At 46.7% G+C, this 18,878-nt stretch overlaps 1 protein-coding gene across 1 annotated transcript in view; it reads right to left on the bottom strand.

Moving 5' to 3' along the window:
• The window catches only part of LOC124003623 (metallophosphoesterase MPPED2-like), a 48,940-nt gene that overhangs the window by 9,689 nt on the left and 20,373 nt on the right, over nt 1–18,878 (bottom strand). Inside the window, exons 3-4 of the mRNA XM_046312039.1 lie at nt 12,204–12,385; nt 9,213–9,438 (exon numbers count right to left, since the gene is read on the bottom strand). Coding sequence (XP_046167995.1) covers nt 9,213–9,438; nt 12,204–12,385 — 408 coding nt within the window. The remainder of the gene's footprint in view (nt 1–9,212; nt 9,439–12,203; nt 12,386–18,878) is intronic.

Below are 18,878 nucleotides of genomic sequence, written 5' to 3'. Positions count from 1 at the left end.
CGGTCAGGACTATCTGTGGGTAGTAGCACTGGACTAGAAGTGAGGGTCATAGGGCTGTGTACGGCTGTAATGTTGAACAGCTCTCTGCTGCAGCAGAGTGTTACTGAGAGGGAAAGGGCCCGGGGACTTCCTGTCTGTCTGCAATGGCATAGGATGCTACATACCTGGTAACATACTCTGTCGGTCACAATACTGACGTGAGGAAGCTAAAATGGTCAAATGCTGCATTTTCTCTGTGTAAAGCCTACCATCTCCCGTTTCTCTCTATCGCCTGGCCTGGACAGATGGTCTTAGCTTCCAGCAAACACTAGTCACACTACACTTGACGGTGTCGTGTACTCAGCCAGGCTTGTTGTGACACTGCACTGGTGGTCCAGTCAACCACTCAGCCCCACTGAGTAGGCTAACTGCATCCTCCTCAGTCTGAATGTGACCTGCTAGTACGATCAGCTTTTCTGCATTCATTCATTTGCTAGTCATTGAAGCCAGGGAGTGATCATCAGTAGTCTACACACACCACAGAGGGCTACACACACACACACACACACACACGTCGTCTCATCCAAGGTCTCCTCTACCGAGATGGCTCTGGACGACCCTGGTTAGTCAAACGGGCCGCATAATTCATTGTGGTAAAGGGCACCACACTGGTTGGTTATTTCACAGATCATTACATTGTGGTGCTAGACGGAGGCTGTTAAAGCACTTGTGATGTCACTGTAAAATTCTGGATGATGTTGAGGTAACAAGGTTCTGGCTGGCTCCTGGCGGGGGGCAATAGCAAGGCAAGGCCTCTTACAGCTGACTGACACATACAGGGACTGAGGAGGGGCAGGCTCACAGAAACACATCGCTAGAGAAATTGGTGTCAGCGGTGGGATTTGCCCATAACACCTGAACATCATTCAACCTGGACACAAAGGCCCTAGCCATCCGAATCCACTGTGGCCTTGTGGTAGGCTGGAGTTATTCCAAAATGGTAATCCTCTGAATAGAAGGCAGGCGTCTCCTCCTCTCGTCTGTGGGTGTTCATCCCACTCTTAATCTCGGCCACTTATTGTCTGCCTGACCCACTCTTCACTCTGCCCCCCACCCCCCCCTCCCTCCTTTCCTTCTCTCTCCCCCCACCACCACCCTTATGCCGCCTTCGTGGCCACCTGACCCCTCTTCCTGTGCACAAGTTTGCCCTGCCTGCCTGGCGCTGTGTGAGAGCCTCCAGCGCTGGGCTGCAGTCAGCCAGAGCAGGACAATGCACTGCTGAAAGATCTGAGGAGGGTAGCGGACACGAGCAGCTAATTAACACTGACGTGCAGCTTGCACCTCCGGGTCAAAGGTCACTTCACAATCAGTGATGTCAGCATGTAAGGCCTTGCAGGGGCCTGTAGGGCAGAGTAGAGCAGCATTTCAACACCTCCCCAGTGAAAACCAACGCTCCCAGAGCATAACCATACAGTCCCTTGTGGTTTTGATTTTGGGGAAGGAGAACAGACCGTGGCCTATTTTCCCCAGGCTCTCACGGTACTGCTTCTTCCTCTGAAGTGATGGATCTTGTGGAACAGTCCACTTGGAAATGGACAGACGGATATTCAAAACTTGACCAAAACCGCTGCTATCCCAAAGGCACTTCTTTTACATACTGTATTATTACATTATCATATCCAGCTATATTCTGGAAAGTCTTTATTGAAAAGTGAGGTGAAGTATTTTGTCAGAAAACTAGGGCTGGGAATTGCCAGGGACCTCACGGTATGATATTATGGCATTTTGTTTTGTGCTGATATGATATGCATTTGCAATTCTCATGATTCTATATGTTTTACGATTCGATACTGCGAATTTATTGCGGTTTCCAAACATATTGCTCACAACATGTCTTCCGCAGAGAGACAAGAGAGCATGAGAGAATTTGTTTTGATCAATCATCGAAAATAAGTGCTGAAAACACGTTGGCTCACTATTTTTTTAAAGAATACGGAGAACAAGCTATAGGATGAAAAATAGGAGAGTTTTGACAGAGGTGCAGAAGACTAGCGCTAGCTAGCGCTACCTAGCAAAACAATTATAATAATTCCAAATAATATAATAAGTCATACTGTGTGAGGTAATTGTTATCAGACAAGTTGTTGTGGTGACAGGATTAACACATTGAGGGGTAACAGAGATTTCCACCAAGTGATACCGAGAGTTGGAACCTCATTTCAGATATGCCCTTTATTTCCTTGCGTAAAAACACCAGGGTCATTTGAGGCTATGCTCGCATACTGTTGTCGATTAGTCAGGCAGCTTTTCCCATTCCCATCTATTCATCTGCTACACAGATGGACAGGGAAAAAAAGCCACACATGACATTAAGACAATGGCCAGTCAACCAGTCAATAAAGTAGATTGCTAGCCCAGCATGAGTGTCCATGTGAGAGATTGAGCTTGCATTAACCTCACAGCTACGCTGTCCTCACTGACCCACACACCCAGTGGAACTGATTTAAATAGCAAACACACCGAGGATGATACACACACACATGGCTGTTCCACGGTTTCTATGGAAACAGAGAACCACACCTTCTTTGTGGCTCTGCCTGGCGGGCTCTCGCCCGATGTGAACCCAGAGGTCACATGACCAGTGTGTCCGCAGTCATAGGCGGATTAGAGGAAGTCTTAGCATTTCTAAAGCCATACTCAGGCTGCCACTGTCACCTTGCTGCCTATAGCATAGCAGCTCAGCTCCCTTTGCCCTCAGTCACACTGACACACACACATAGAACGCTACTAGGTCAGGTCATGGTATATCTGCCATGAAAGGAGGAGGTATTAGCTGTTCAATGCTACTAGGAGATATGGAACATTTCAAGTAAACGTTTTTGGCAATGAGGCCCTTTATCTACTTCTCCGGAGTCAGATGAACTAGTGGATACCATTTGTATGTCTCTATGTCCAGTATAAAGGAAGTTCGAGGTAGTTTCGCCAGCCAATGCTAACTAGCGTTAGAGCAATGACTGGAAGTCCATGGGTATCTACTAGCATGCTATCTGACTCTGGGGTACACTATAAAATATAAATGCAACAATTTCACTGAGTTACAGTTCATATAAGGAAGACATTTCAGTTGAATTCATTCAGTTGTACAACTGACTGGGTATCCCCCTTTCACTTTTAAGTAAATCAGTCAATTGAAATAAATTAGGCCCTAATCTATGGATTTTGCATGACTGGGAATACAGATGTACAGTTGAAGTTGGAAGTTTACATACACTTAGGCTGGAGTCATTAAAACTTGTTTTTCAACCACTTCACAAATTTCTTGTTAATTAACAAACTATAGTTTTGGCAAGTCGGTTAGGACATCTACTTTGTGCATGACACAAGTACTTTTTCCAACAATTGTTTATTTTAGTCCTCAGATGGGGCCACAGTGTCTCCTGACCCCTCCTGTCTCAGCCTCCAGTATTTATGCTGCAGTAGTTTATGTGTCGGGGGGCTAGGGTCAGTTTGTTATATCTGGAGTACTTCTCCTGTCCTATTCGGTGTCCTGTGTGAATCTAAGTGTGCATTCTCTAATTCTCTCCTTCTCTCTTTCTTTCTCTCTCTCGGAGGACCTGAGCCCTAGGACCATGCCCCAGGACTACCTGACATGATGACTCCTTCCTGTCCCCAGTCCACCTGACTGTGCTGCTGCTCCAGTTTCAACTGTTCTGCCTTATTATTATACGACCATGCTGGTCATTTATGAACATTTGAACATCTTGGCCATGTTCTGTTATAATCTCCACCCGGCACAGCCAGAAGAGGACTGGTCACCCCACATAGCCTGGTTCCTCTCTAGGTTTCTTCCTAGGTTTTGGCCTTTCTAGGGAGTTTTTCCTAGCCACTGTGCTTCTACACCTGCATTGCTTGCTGTTTGGGGTTTTAGGCTGGGTTTCTGTACAGCACTTTGAGATATCAGCTGATGTACGAAGGGCTATATAAATACATTTGATTTGATTTGGTTTATAGACAGATTATTTCACTGTATCACAATTCCAGTGGGTCAGAAGTGTACATACACTAAGTTGACTGTGCCTTTAAACAGCTGGGAAAATTCCAGAAAATTAGGTCATGTCTTTAGAAGCTTTTGATAGGCTAATATACATAATTTGAGTCAATTGGAGGTGTACCTGTGGATGTATTCCAAGGCCTACCTTCAAACTCAGTGTCTCTTTGCTTGAGATCATGGGAAAATCAAAAGAGATCAGCCAAGAACTCAGAAAATAATGTGTCGATCTCCACAAGTCTGGTTCATCCTTGGGAGCAATTTCCAAACGCCTGACGGTACCACGTTCATCTGTACAAACAATAGTACACAAGTATTAACAACATGGGACCACGTTGCCGTCTAACGGCCAGGAAGGAGACGCGTTCGGTTTCCTAGAGATGAACGTACTTATGTGCGAAAAGTGCAAATCAACCCCAGAACAACAGCAAAGGACCTTGTGAAGATGCTGGAGGAAACAGGTACAAAAGTATCTATATCCACAGTAAAACAAGTCCTATATCGACATAACCTGAAAGGCCGCTCAGCAAGGAAGAAGCCACTGCTCCAAAACCGCCATAAAAAAAGCCAGACTACGGTTTGCAACTGCACGTGTGGACAAAGATCCTACTTTTTGGAGAAATGTTCTCTGGTCTGATGAAACAAAAATAGAACTGTTTGGCCATAATGACCATCGTTATGTTTGGAGGAAAAAGAGGGAGGCTTGCAAGCCAAAGAACACCGTCCCAAATGTGAAGCACAGGGTTGGCAGCCTCATGTTGTGGGGGTGCTTTGCTGCAGGAGGGACTGGTGCACTTCACAAAATAGATGGCGTCATGAGTGAGGAAATGTATGTGGATTTATTGAGGCAACATCTCAAGACATCAGTTAAAGCTTGGTCACAAATGGGTCTTCCAAATGGACAATGACCCCAAGCATACTTCCAAAGTTGTGGCAAAATGGCTTAAGGACAACAAAGTCAAGGTATTAGAGTGGCCATCACAAAGCCCTGATCAGCTCTGTCAGGAGGAAGGGGTGAAAATTCACCCAACTTATTGTGAGAAGCTTGTGGAAGGCAACCCGAAACGTTTGACCCAAGTTAAACAATTTAAAGGCAACGCTACCAAATACTAATTGAGTGTACATTTCCGACCCACCGGGAATGTGATGAAAGAAATAAAAGCTGAAATAAATCACTCTCTCTATTATTATTATTACATTTCACATTCTTAAAATAGTGGTGATCCTAACTGACCTAAAACAGGACATTTTTTACGAAGATTAAATGTCAGGAATTGTGAAAAACTGAGTTTAAATGTATTTGGCTAAGGTATATGTAAACTTCTGACTTCAACTGTATCTGTTGGTCACTGATACCTTAATAGAAAAGTAGGGGCATGGATCAGAGAACCAGTCAGTATCTGGTGTGACCACCATTTTCCACACGCAGCTCAACAAATCTCCTTCGCATAGAGTTGATCGGGCTGTTGGTTGTGGCCTGTGGAATGGTGTCCCACTACTCTTCAATGCTGTGCAAAGCTACTGGATATTGGCAGAACTGGAACACTCTGTCGTACGCATCGATCCATAGCATGCCAAACATGCTCAATGGGTGACATGCATTGTCAACAAAAACCCCCAAACTTTTACAGATGCAAAATTGAGAGCATTCTGTCGGGCTGTATCACAGCCTGGTACGGCAACCGCACTGCCCACAACCGCAAGGCTTTCCAGAGGCATCACCGGGGGCAAACTACCTGCCCTCGCTCATCCACATATTTATATCTACATATTCTTATTCCATCCCTTTACTTAAGATTTGTGTGTATTAGGGAGTTGTGGAATTGTTATTTATTACTTGTTAGATATTGCTGCACTGTCGGAACTAGAAGCACAAGCATTTCGCTACACTTGCATTAACATCTGCTAACCATGTGTATGTGACCAACATTTTCAGTTTCCAGGAATTGTGTACAGTTCCTTGCGATATGGGGCTGTGCATTATCATGCTGGAAATACCTTGACTTTGTTGTCCAAAACCCCACCGCCATCACATGAGGTGATGGCTGCGGATGAATGGCACGACAATGGGCCTCAGGATCGCGTCACGGCATCTCTGTGCATTTAAATTGCCATAGATAAAATGCAACTGTGTTTCATGTCCGTAGCTTATGCCTGCCCATACCAAAACCCCACCGCCACCATGGGGCACTGTGTTCACAACGTTGACATCAGCAAACCCCTCGCCCACACAACGCCATACACGCTGTCAGCAATCTGCTGAAACCAGGATCCATCCGTGAAAAGCACACTTCTCCACGTGCCTGAGGCCATCAGTGGTGAGCATTTCCCCACTGAAGTCGGTTATGACGCGGAACTGCAGTCAGGTCAAGACCCTGGTGAGGATGACAAGCACGCAGATGAGATTCCCTGAAATGGTTTCTGACAGTTTGTGCAGAAAATCTTCGGTTGTGCAAATCCACAGTTTCATCAGGTGTCCAGGTGGCTGGTCTCAGACGATCCCGCAGATGAAGAAGCCAGATGTGGAGGTCCTGGGCTGGCATGGTTACTCATGGTCAGTGGTTGTGAGGCCGGTTTGACGTACTGCCAAATTCTCAAAAACAACATTGGAAGCGGCTTATGGTAGAGAAATAAACATTAGATTCTCTGGCATCATGACATTCCTGCAGTCAATTGTATGCTTCCTCAAAACTTGAGACATCTGCGGCATTGTGTTGTGTGACAAAGCTGCACATTTTAGACTGGCATTCTATTGTCCACAGCACAAGGTGCACCTGTGTAATGATCATGCTGTTTAATCAGCTTCTTGATATGCCACACCTGTCAGGTGGATGGATTATATCGGCAAAGGATAAATGCTCACTAATAGGGATGTACACAACTTTGTGCACAGAATTTAAGAGAAACAAGCTTTTTGTGCATATGGAACATTTCTGGGATCTTCAATTTCAGCTCATGAAACATGGGACCAACACTTTACCTGTTGCGTTTATATTTTTGTTCAGTGTAGATAAGGGGCCTCAATGCCAAGAAGTATCTAGGGGTCAAGGTCATGAACTACTGGCTTTGACAATCACCCCCCAAAAACAATTAATTTAGATGATTTCAGTCAGCATTGACCCTGAGACTTAGAGCAGGCCTGCAGTGTGTGTCAAGCCTGGCTGAGCTCTTTGTGGGCGGTGGGAATTACCTCTGTGATCACTAGGCTCAGAGGTAGCAGGGGCCACCGTGGCCTGTGGGGAGGGCTGTCCCTAAGGGAGCGGGGTCAGGCCCAGGTTTTGATCCGTACGCCCCAACAAAAGAACCAGGATGTGTCGGAACAAAAGGCCACTTCCTGCTGGAGAGGCTGGGAAATAGCCCCCCGGTAAAGATCACCCCAGAGCTGCACCAAAGACCTCCCATCATGCATCCTGTCGGCTGGTTCGCTCCCCTTCATGTCCCCGCCCCTCTTGCCAAAAGAATAATTTTATTCAGCACTACTCTGTCACAAACACAGTTCTTCCCTCATTGTTGCTCTTTCCTCACGGCCTGCATTGTGAGAAACTGTCCAATATCACCAGGAAAACTGAAACCTTTGAAGTGGAAGATATAGGATTAAATCAAGCTAGGAGAGTTACCCTCAAGACAGGAAGGTTTGACACTGAGAATGAGAGTTGGGCTCAGGAAGCAAGTATAATATAATACTGACTGAGCTAGGTTAAGGTATGAAGACCTAAAAGCACTACTTCTCGCACGATCATCAGCATAACATTACACCTGGTCAGACTTTCATCGTCAGATGAGTCATACCTATTCACCTGGGGCTTGAGGAGACAAAAGCCCCATGACCTCTCTCCGAGACCAAACGTCCAGGGGCTGATGAAGAACAACACAGGCAGATGGAGGCGTGTGGTTGACAGAGAGATTATTAGTTCTGGGAAGGGGGGCCTGTGAAAGGAGGTTGGTGTGTGCCAGCCAGCAGGGAGTTGTGATGGCCAGACAGGGGGTCAGGCAGACTGACACACAATGCCATGATTCCACTGCTCTGGCCCTCTCCAGCCACCCAGGGCCTCTGCACAGCTAGCCAGGCTGCATGTCTCTGTCCATCCTGCTGGGGAGAATACCAGGGGGGGTGGAGTCTACAGTCGGTTATGTTTTGTAAGTCTAGCCTCTTAAAAAAAGGCCAATAAAGTGTCTTAGAGGAAGAAATATGACAAATGTGTCACTGGAACAGCATTAAAGAAAACTGCGAAGAATCATATGACAGGCCTGCAGCGAACCTCTTCACTTGCCTCATGAACTACCTCTGAGTCGGACTTCCAAATCTAAATCTGAGATCAGTCATCCCCTCGCAGCTACTGTAGTACATTGAGTACACTATAAGTACATGTCTCCATGGCAGCCTGTAACATGTTAGGACATGCCACAAGTCTAGGACAGGAGGAGATGACATGGCTGGGACTGACCCACACCCAACCAATCAGACGTGTGTCTCAGGCACTCTGTGTCTAACCAAAAACATGGAGTCCCCTGTCAGGATTCAGGACAACAAGGCCATGACCTCACTGAGGTATGGAAATGGTAAAAAGCAATAACGGATTTAAAACATAGAAGCAGTGAATACTCTGTAGAGTGTTTGATATCCACCATGGACACACACTAGTAAAGAAAAAATAAACGAGACTCATTCAGGGTCTTGATAAGCAAGCAAAGCGAGTCACCACACACACATTCTGTCATCACCTCCACTGTATGTAAAGCATAAGGTATTTGAGCAACACGGCCAACTCAGGTACAGTGATCCGTGTCACTGAGGCCATGTTATGCAGTAGTCTGTCATTCAGCGATTAGCCTCTAGAGCAGGGGTAGGGGCAAATAGATTCAGCCTCGAGCCGATTGTTGTCGGAGTGAATGGTCAAGGGGGTCAGAAAATATAATAATTTAGACACTGCAAATTGACCACAACTAAACCCAAAAAGAGATTATTTTGAAATAATAATTTCACACCTTAATTACATTGAGACATGAGACACGTCTCTTTTTTTTTGTGGTCATACTTGAACAAACTTCCTAAATTAAACACATTTTTAGCTGAATTCCTGTTGTTGTTTTTATTTCTCAAAAACTCAAATCTGACCTATAGTCACTGTAGAATAACACTGCATAGCACTCATGATATTTAACCCAAGACAAGAGATAAACTTACCACGGTGCCCCGAATATTCGGAAACCCTTGACTGTAACCTCAGAGTCCTGCAGGTAAGTACAGTTTGAGAGGAGGGCCTGAACATCGTCAAAGTCCTCTGGTCTCAGCTTAGAGACGGAGGGAAAGCGATAATAATCCTGCTTGACCAGCTCAGCCATGAAGTCCTTGTCAAACGTCAGTTCATGGTTCCCTGCGATCACCACCTTGAATTCATACGGTAGACTCCCTGCAGGAAAGACGGAAACAGAAAGAATTGTTGAATATCAAATAAATTTTTGTAAATACTCAGAACACAACAGGTGTAGACTTAACCATGAAATGCTTACTTACAAGCCCTAAACCAACAACAAATTTCAATGTAAATAGTCCGGGTGGCCATTTGATTAATTGTTCAGTAGTCTTATGGCTTTGGGGTAGAAGGTGTTAAGGAGCCTTTTGGACCTTGACTTGGCGCTCCGGTACAGCTTGCCATGCAGTAGCAGAGAGAACAGTCTATGACTTGGGTGACTGACATTTTTTTGGGCTTTCCTCTGACATCGCCTAGTAGATAGGTTCTGGATGGCAGGAAGCTTGGCCCCTGTGATGTTCTGGGCCGTATGCACTCTTCCTCCGTAGCACTTTATGGTCAGATGCTGAACAGTTTCCATACCAGGTGGTATTGCAACTGGTCAGGATGCTCTCAATGGTGCAGCTATAGAACTTTATGAAGATCTGGGGATCCATGCCACATTTGTTCAGTGTCCTGAGTGGGAATAAGCTTTGTCGTGCCCTCTTCACGACTGTCTTGGTGTGTTTGGACCATGATATTTTTTTGGTGTTGTGGACACCAAGGAACTTGAAACTCTCGAATGGGGCGTGTGAATGAATGGGGCGTGTGAATGGGGCGTGTTCAGCCCTCCTTTTCCTGTAGTCCACGATAAGCTCTTTTGTGTTGCTCACGTTGAGTGATGAGGTTGTTGTCCTGGCACCACACTGCCAGGTCTGACAACATCCCTATAGGCTGTCTCATCGTTGGCGGTGATCAGGCCTACCACTGTTATGTCCTCAGCAAACGCAATGATGGTGTTGGAGTCGTGTTTGGCCAAGCAGTCATTGGTTAACAGGGAGTAAGCACACATCCCTGAGGGGTCCCCGTGTTGAGGATCAGCGTGGCAGACGTGTTGTTGACTATCCTTACCACCTGGGGGTGGCCTGACCGGAAGTCCAGGATCCAGTTGCAGAGGGAGGTGTTTAGTCCCAGGGTCCTTAGCTTAGTGATGAGCTTTGTGGGCACTATGGTGTTGAACGCTGAGCTTGGATTGGATGCCACCTTTCTAACAACTCAGTCAAATATCTGACCTGCTAGAGCTGCCGTGGTTAATTGTGCGTGCTGTTATTGTGAAGTGGAAACATCTAGAAGCAACAACGGCTCAGATGCAAAGTGGTAGGCCATACGAAATTCGAACGGGACTGCCGAGTGCTGAAGCGCCTAAGAATAGTCTGTCCTCGGTTGCAACATTCACTACCGAGTTCCAACTGCCTCTGGAAGCAATGTCAGCACAAGAACTGTTTGTTGGGAGCTTCATGAAATGGGTTTCCATGGCCGAGCAGCTGTACACAAGCCTAAGATCACCATGCGCAATGCCAAGAATCAGCTGGAGTGGTTTAAAGCTCACCGCCATTGGACTCTGGAGCAGGGAAAACGTGTTCTCTGGAGTGAGGAATCACCCTTCACCATCTGGCAGTCCAACGGACAGATCTGGGTTTGCCAGGAAAGCCAGGAAAACGCTACCTGGCCGAATACATACTGCCAACTGTAAAGTTTAGTGAAGGAGCAATAATGGTCTGAGGCTACTTTTCATGGTTCGGGCTAGACCCCTTAGATCCAGTGAAGGGAAATCTTAAAGCTACAGCATACATTGACATTCTAGACAACTATGTGCTTTCAACTTTGTGGCAACATTTTGGAGAAGGCCCTTTCCTGTTTCAGCATGACAATGCCCCCATGCACAAAGTGAGGTCCATACAGAAATGGTTTGTCGAGATCGGTGTGGAAGAACCTGACTAGCCTGCACAGAGCCCTGACCTCAACCCTATCAAACACCTTTGGGATGAATTGGAATGACGACTGCGAGCCAGGCCTAATCATCCAACATCAGTGCCCGACCGCACTTATGCTCTTGTGCTGAATGGAAGTCCCCACAGCAATGTTCCAACATCTAGTGGAAACCCTTCCCAGAAGAGTGGAGGCTGTTATAGAAGCAAAGGGGGGACCAACTCCATATTAATGCCCATGAGTTTGGAATAAGATGTTCAATGAGCAGGTGTCTACATACTTTTGGTCATGCAGTGTATATATATTTACTGAAATAGAAAGTTGTCTAAGGAGAGGTTAAGGGAATGGTCCATGAAAGTAAAATGACACAAATGAAAAGGTGAAGGCTTCTTGACCTCCTCAGATCACAGTAAACATTTTCCCTCTCTTACCAAAGAGCAATACTGCAGATGAAGACCGTAGTTACCCAGTCAACGGACATCTATTAAAGTCAACAAGTGACATTTTAAACATTTTCATTTGACCTTTTAACTTTTTTGGAGAGAAAGGTCCTTTGTCCCAGTTACTTCATCTATTACCACGCTAAGGCAGTTCTGTATAGAGCTCAAACTGAAAGCTCAACTCCATTTTCTCTTGGTTGTAGGCTAAAATGAATGTGAAACGAAGGAGGATGGCAGTGTTTTAATAATGTGTGGCCTTCAGGGAAAATTACTTCTTCCTTTTCGTAGGTTCTTAATCTTAAAATGTTTTATTGCAGTAGTAAATATGAAATAAAAGGTCAAAGCAGACATGAGAAGACCACATTAGACTAAACGCTGTTCTTGTAGTAATTTACAGATATTTACATTTGATCCGATTGCACAAAAACAGTGATTAGCCTAGATAGAGGTTACATGTTACAGTATGATGAGTGTTACGAAACAGCATTGTGTGTGCATTAAAAAGAGACACTTTACCTAGCCAATCGTTGAACTTCTTGACCTCAGAGGGTAGGCCCAGTTCAGTGAAGTCTCCAGTATGGAGCAGGATGTCCCCATATGGCATCTGGATCCCATCGGTCCTGGAGTGTGTGTCCGACACGCAGACGAAACGTGTATGACCGGAGGGCTTGGGGCTGTCATAGGGAATGGGCTCCACCCTGTCATCGAAGAGGGACAGCATAATCAGTTTCTTAGCTTGTATCAAATTATTAAAGCAGCCCTGTGTCAATCAAATTTGAAATAATCCCCATGAAATCCATCAGTTTAAGCCAAAGATGAAACTTTTTTTATTCTAAAAATGTCGGTCTTCCGCATCTACGGTGGAAGGTGGCCAGGCTACATTGGTGTTTGTCAGACCATGATACATCTCGAAAAATCAGTTCTCTCACAAAAACGTAGAGTCTGAATGGTTTGGCCTACAAAGTAACATAAAGAGCTCACTTATATCTCCTAGACATTTACAGTTTTGAAGTCTCTCCTTCCTTATGATTGAGTTTTTATTGTCTTTTTTTTCCATTTATGAATGTGTTATACACTGCGTTTCTATATTGTAGTAAAGACCAAAGTCAACATTTTACCCCCCCCCCAATAAGTAATATATCTAAATGGGTCCTAATATTCAAAAACAAATAACTATTTCCATGTGTTAGCTTAGTAGAAACACCCCCCCGAACGGCTTAGACTTTGAAGTGAAGCTAGTGCAGGTCCCTCATCCCTCAGCCTCTTGCCAGACTGAGGCAGCCAGGCTGTGACTGCGAGGTCATGTGGGATTTGGGGCTGGCAGGGCTAGACAGGTGCCAAACTGTGATGCATGGAATGAAGCTGGCAAATGAGAGATTAGGCTGCCAGCTTCAATGAGTCACCCGGGGCGTTTTAATGCAAGCCTCCACAACATCCAGGAGGTTATTCAGAACTCCATACTCCTGCCCTGTCAGATATGAATAAATGGGCGCACCTACGGTGCCTCCGGGAAAGTATTCAGACCCCTATACTTCTCCCACATTTTGTTAGTTACAGCCTTATTCTAAAATGAATTAAATAAAACAATTTCCTCAGCAATCTACACACAACACCACATAATGACAAAGCGAAAACAGGTTTAGAATTTTTTGCAAATGCATTAAATACAGGAAAACAGACATACCTTATTTACATAAGTATTTATACCCTTTGCTATGAGACTCTAAATTGAGCTCAGGTGCATCTGATTTCCTTTGATCATCCTTGAACCTGTGGGGAAATTCAATTGATTGAACGTGATGTGGAAAAAAGGCACACACACACACACACACACACACACACACACACACACACACACACACACACACACACACACACACACACACACACACACACACACACACACACACACACACACACACACACACACACACACATACATATATATATATATGTGTGTGTGTGTGTGTGTGTGTAAGGTCCCACAGTTGACAGTGCATGTCAAAGCAAAAACCAAGCCATGAGGTCGAAGGAATCGTCCGTAGAACTCCGAGACAGGATTGAGTTGGAGCACAGATCCAGGGAAGGGTATACTCCTCAATGCCATCAGAAGAATCCCGGAACATAATAAGTCTCTTCTTATTATTGGTGTCCTTAAGTAGTAGTTTCTTGGCAGCAATTTGACCATGAAGACTCCGATTCACTCAATCTATTCTGAGCAGTTGATGTTGCGATGTGAATGTTACTGGAACTCTGTGAAGCATTTATTTGGGCTGCAATTTCTGAGGTTGGTAAATCTAACAAACGTATCCTCTGCATCAGAGGTAACTCCGGGTCTTTCTTTCCTGTGGCGGTCCTCATGAGAGCCAGTTTCATCATAGCACTTGACGGTTTTTCAACTGCACTGTTTTTTAAATGTTCCGTATTGACTGACCTTCAGGTCTTAAAGTAATGATGTACTGTCGTTTCTCTTTGCTTATTTGAGCTGTTCTTGCCATAATGTAGACTTGGTCTTTTACTAAATAGGGTCATCTTCTGTAAACCACTCCAACCTAGAAACTGTCATGTTTGTCATTTATTATCATGTCTTGTCCCTGTGCTCCCCATTCTATTCGTTTCCCTCTGCTGGTCTTATTAGGTTCTTTCCCTCTTTCTATCCCTCTCTCTCCCCCTCCCTCTCTCACTCTCTCGCTCTCTCTTCTCTCTATCGTTCCGTTCCTGCTCCCAGCTGTTCCTATTCCCCTAATCATCATTTAGTCTTCCCACACCTGTTCCCGATCCTTTCCCCTGATTAGAGTCCCTATTTCTTCCTTTGTGTTCCGTTCCTGTCCTGTCGGTTCCTTGTTTAGAATTCACCGTGCTGTGATTGTGTATCGCCCTGTCCTGTCGTGTTTTTGCCTTCATCAGATGCTGCGTGTGAGCAGGTGTCTCTGTCAGCTACGGCCTTAAGGCGACCTGCAGTCTGTGGCCGCTTCTCCTGTTATTCCCCTCTACAGACTAGAGGATTTCTGTTATTCCCTGTTTGGACATTTCCTGTTAAGGATTCAGGATTTGTCGTTTTCTGTTTGGACTTGAATAAACTCTGTTTCTGTTAAGTCGCTTTTGGGTCCTCTTTCACCTGCATGACAGAAGGAACCGACCAAGGAATGGACCCAGCGACTTCAGAACACTGCCGTCGAGATCCAAGGAGCCATGCTCGGCAGACACGAGCAGGAATTGTCTGCTGCTCGCCATGCCGTGGAGAACCTGGCCGCTCAGGTTTCCGACCTCTCTGGACAGTTCCAGAGTCTACGTCTCGTGCCACCTGTTACTTCCTGGCCTGCCGAGCCTCCAGAACCTAGGGTTAATAACCCACCTTGCTACTCCGGGCAGCCCACTGAGTGCCGCTCCTTTCTCACGCAGTGTGAGATTGTGTTCTCTCTCCAACCCAACACATACTCTAGAGAGAGAGCTCGGGTTGCTTACGTCATTTCACTCCTTACTGGCCGGGCTCGAGAATGGGGCACAGCTATCTGGGAGGCAAGGGCTGATTGCTCTAACAAGTTCCAGAACTTTAAAGAGGAGATGATTCGGGTTTTTGACCGTTCAGTTTTTGGTGGGGAGGCTTCTAGGGCCCTGGTCCTTATGCCAAGGTGAACGGTCCATAACGGATTATTCTATTGAGTTTCGCACTCTTGCTGCCTCTAGTGAGTCAGCTCGTTTTCTGGAGGGACTCCACGCAGTGGTTAAGGATGAGATTCTCTCCCGGGAGGTTCCTTCAGATGTGGACTCTTTGATTGCTCTCGCCATCCGTAGACGACGGGTAGATCTTCGTCACCGGGCTCGTGGAAGAGAGCTCGCATCAACGGTGTTTCCCTGCTCCGCATCGCAACCATCTCCCTCCTCTGGCTTTGAGACTGAGCCCATGCAGCTGGGAGGGATTCGCATCTCGACTAAGGAGAGGGAACGGAGGATCACCAACCGCCTGTGCCTCTATTGCGGAGTTGCTGGACATTTTGTTAATTCATGTCCAGTAAAAGCCAGAGCTCATCTGTAAGCGGAGGGCTACAGGTGAGCGCAACTACTCAAGTCTCTCCATCAAGATCCTGTACTACTTTGTCGGTCCATCTACGCTGGACCGGTTCGGGTGCTACATGTAGTGCCTTGATAGACTCTGGGGCTGAGGGTTGTTTCATGGACGAAGCATGGGTTCGGAAACATGACATTCCTTTCAGAGAGTTAGAGAAGCCTACGCCCATGTTCGCCTTAGATGGTAGTCATCTTCCCAGTATCAGATTTGAGACACTACCTTTAACCCTCACAGTATCTGGTAACCACAGTGAGACTATTTCTTTTTTGATTTTCCGTTCACCGTTTACACCTGTTGTTTTGGGTCATCCCTGGCTAGTATGTCATAATCCTTCTATTAATTGGTCTAGTAATTCTATCCTATCCTGGAACGTTTCTTGTCATGTGAAGTGTTTAATGTCTGCCATCCCTCCCGTTTCTTCTGTCCCTACTTCTCAGGAGGAACCTGGCGATTTGACAGGAGTGCCGGAGGAATATCATGATCTGCGCACGGTCTTCAGTCGGTCCCGAGCCAACTCCCTTCCTCCTCACCGGTCGTATGATTGTAGTATTGATCTCCTTCCGGGGACCACTCCTCCTCGAGGTAGACTATACTCTCTGTCGGCTCCCGAACGTAAGGCTCTCGAGGATTATTTGTCTGTGTCTCTTGACGCCGGTACCATAGTGCCTTCTTCCTCTCCGGCCGGGGCGGGGTTCTTTTTGTTAAGAAGAAGGACGGTACTCTGCGCCCCTGCGTGGATTATCGAGGGCTGAATGACATAACGGTTAAGAATCGTTATCCGCTTCCCTTATGTCATCAGCCTTCGAGATTCTGCAGGGAGCCAGGTGCTTTACTAAGTTGGACCTTCGTAACGCTTACCATCTCGTGCGCATCAGGGAGGGGGACGAGTGGAAAACGGCGTTTAACACTCCGTTAGGGCATTTTGAGTACCGGGTTCTGCCGTTCGGTCTCGCCAATGCGCCAGCTGTTTTTCAGGCATTAGTTAATGATGTTCTGAGAGACATGCTGAACATCTTTGTTTTTGTCTATCTTGACGATATCCTGATTTTTTCTCCGTCACTCGAGATTCATGTTCAGCACGTTCAAACGTGTTCTACAGCGCCTTTTAGAGAATTGTCTCCGTAAAGGCTGAGAAGTGCTCTTTTCATGTCTCCTCCGTTACTTTTCTCGGTTCCGTTATTTCCGCTGAAGGCATTCAGATGGATTCCGCTAAGGTCCAAGCTGTCAGTGATTGGCCCGTTCCAAGGTCACGTGTCGAGTTGCAGCGCTTTTAGGTTTCGCTAATTTCTATCGGCGTTTCATTCGTAATTTCGGTCAAGTTGCTGCCCCTCTCACAGCTCTTACTTCTGTCAAGACGTGTTTTAAGTGGTCCGGTTCCGCCCAGGGAGCTTTTGATCTTCTAAAAGAACGTTTTACGTCCGCTCCTATCCTCGTTACTCTGACGTCACTAGACAATTCATTGTCGAGGCTTCAGAGGTAGGCGTGGGAGCCATTCTTCCCAGCGCTTCCAGTCTGAAGATAAGGTTCATCCTTGCGCTTATTTTTCTCATCGCCTGTCGCCATCTGAGCGCAACTATGATGTGGGTAACCGTGAACTGCTCGCCAAATTAGCCCTAGGCGAATGGCGACAGTGGTTGGAGGGGCGACCGTTCCTTTTGTCGTTTGGACAGACCATAAGAACCTTGAGTACATCCGTTCTGCCAAACGACTTAATGCCCGTCAAGCTCGTTGGGCGTTGTTTTCGCTCGTTTCGAGTTTGTGATTTCTTACCGTCCGGGTAGCAAGAACACCAAGCCTGATGCCTTATCCCGTCTGTTTAGTTCTTCTGTGGCTTCTACTGATCCCGAGGGATTCTTCCTTATGGGCGTGTTGTCGGGTTAACAGTCTGGGGAATTGAAAGACAGGTTAAGCAAGCACTCACGCACACTGCGTCGCCCGCGCTTGTCCTAGTAACCTCCTTTTCGTTCCTGTTTCCACTCGTCTGGCTGTTCTTCAGTGGGCTCACTCTGCCAAGTTAGCTGGTCATCCCGGTGTTCGAGGCACTCTTGCGTCTATTCGCCAGCGCTTTTGGTGGCCGACTCAGGAGCGTGACACGCGCCGTTTCGTGGCTGCTTGTTCGGACTGCGCGCAGACTAAGTCGGGTAACTCTCCTCCTGCCGGTCGTCTCAGACCGCTCCCCATTCCTTCTCGACCATGGTCTCACATCGCCTTAGACTTCATTACCGGTCTGCCTTTGTCTGCGGGGAAGACTGTGATTCTTACGGTTGTCGATAGGTTCTCTAAGGCGGCACATTTCATTCCCCTCGCTAAACTTCCTTCCGCTAAGGAGACGGCACAAATCATTATTGAGAATGTATTCAGAATTCATGGCCTCCCGTTAGACGCCGTTTCAGACAGAGGCCCGCAATTTCACAGTTTTGGAGGGAGTTCTGTCGTTTGATTGGTGCGTCCGTCAGTCTCTCTTCCGGGTTTCATCCCCAGTCTAACGGTCAAGCAGAGAGGGCCAATCAGACGATTGGTCGCATACTACGCAGCCTTTCTTTCAGAAACCCTCGTCTTGGGCAGAACAGCTCCCCTGGGCAGAATACGCTATCTCCTTCGTCTCTACCGGGCTATCTCCGTTTCAGAGTAGTCTGGGTTACCAGCCTCCTCTGTTCTCATCCCAGCTTGCCGAGTCAGCGTTCCCTCCGCTCAGCGTTTGTCCAACGTTGTGAGCGCACCTGGAGGAGGGTGAGGTCTGCACTTTGCCGTTACAGGGCACAGACGGTGAGAGCCGCCAATAAACGCAGGATTAAGAGTCCAAGGTATTGTTGCGGCCAGAGAGTGTGGCTTTCCACTCGCAACCTTCCTCTTACGACAGCTTCTCGTAAGTTGACTAGGTTCATTGGTCCGTTCCGTGTCTCCCAGGTCGTCAATCCTGTCGCTGTGCGACTGCTTCTTCCGCGACATCTTCTCGCGTCCATCCTGTCTTCCATGTCTCCTGTGTTAAGCCCTTTCTTCGCACCCCGTTCGTCTTCCCTCCCCCTCCCGTCCTTGTGAGCGCACCTATTTACAAGGTACATAAGATCATGGACATGCGTTCTCGGGGACGGGGTCACCAATACTTAGTGGATTGGGAGGGT

Source organism: Oncorhynchus gorbuscha, linkage group LG02, assembly GCF_021184085.1.
Source record: "Oncorhynchus gorbuscha isolate QuinsamMale2020 ecotype Even-year linkage group LG02, OgorEven_v1.0, whole genome shotgun sequence".
NCBI lineage: Eukaryota > Metazoa > Chordata > Actinopteri > Salmoniformes > Salmonidae > Oncorhynchus > Oncorhynchus gorbuscha.
The sequence above is the reverse complement of the archived record's forward strand: the minus strand, read 5'-3'. Positions and strand labels throughout refer to the sequence as shown.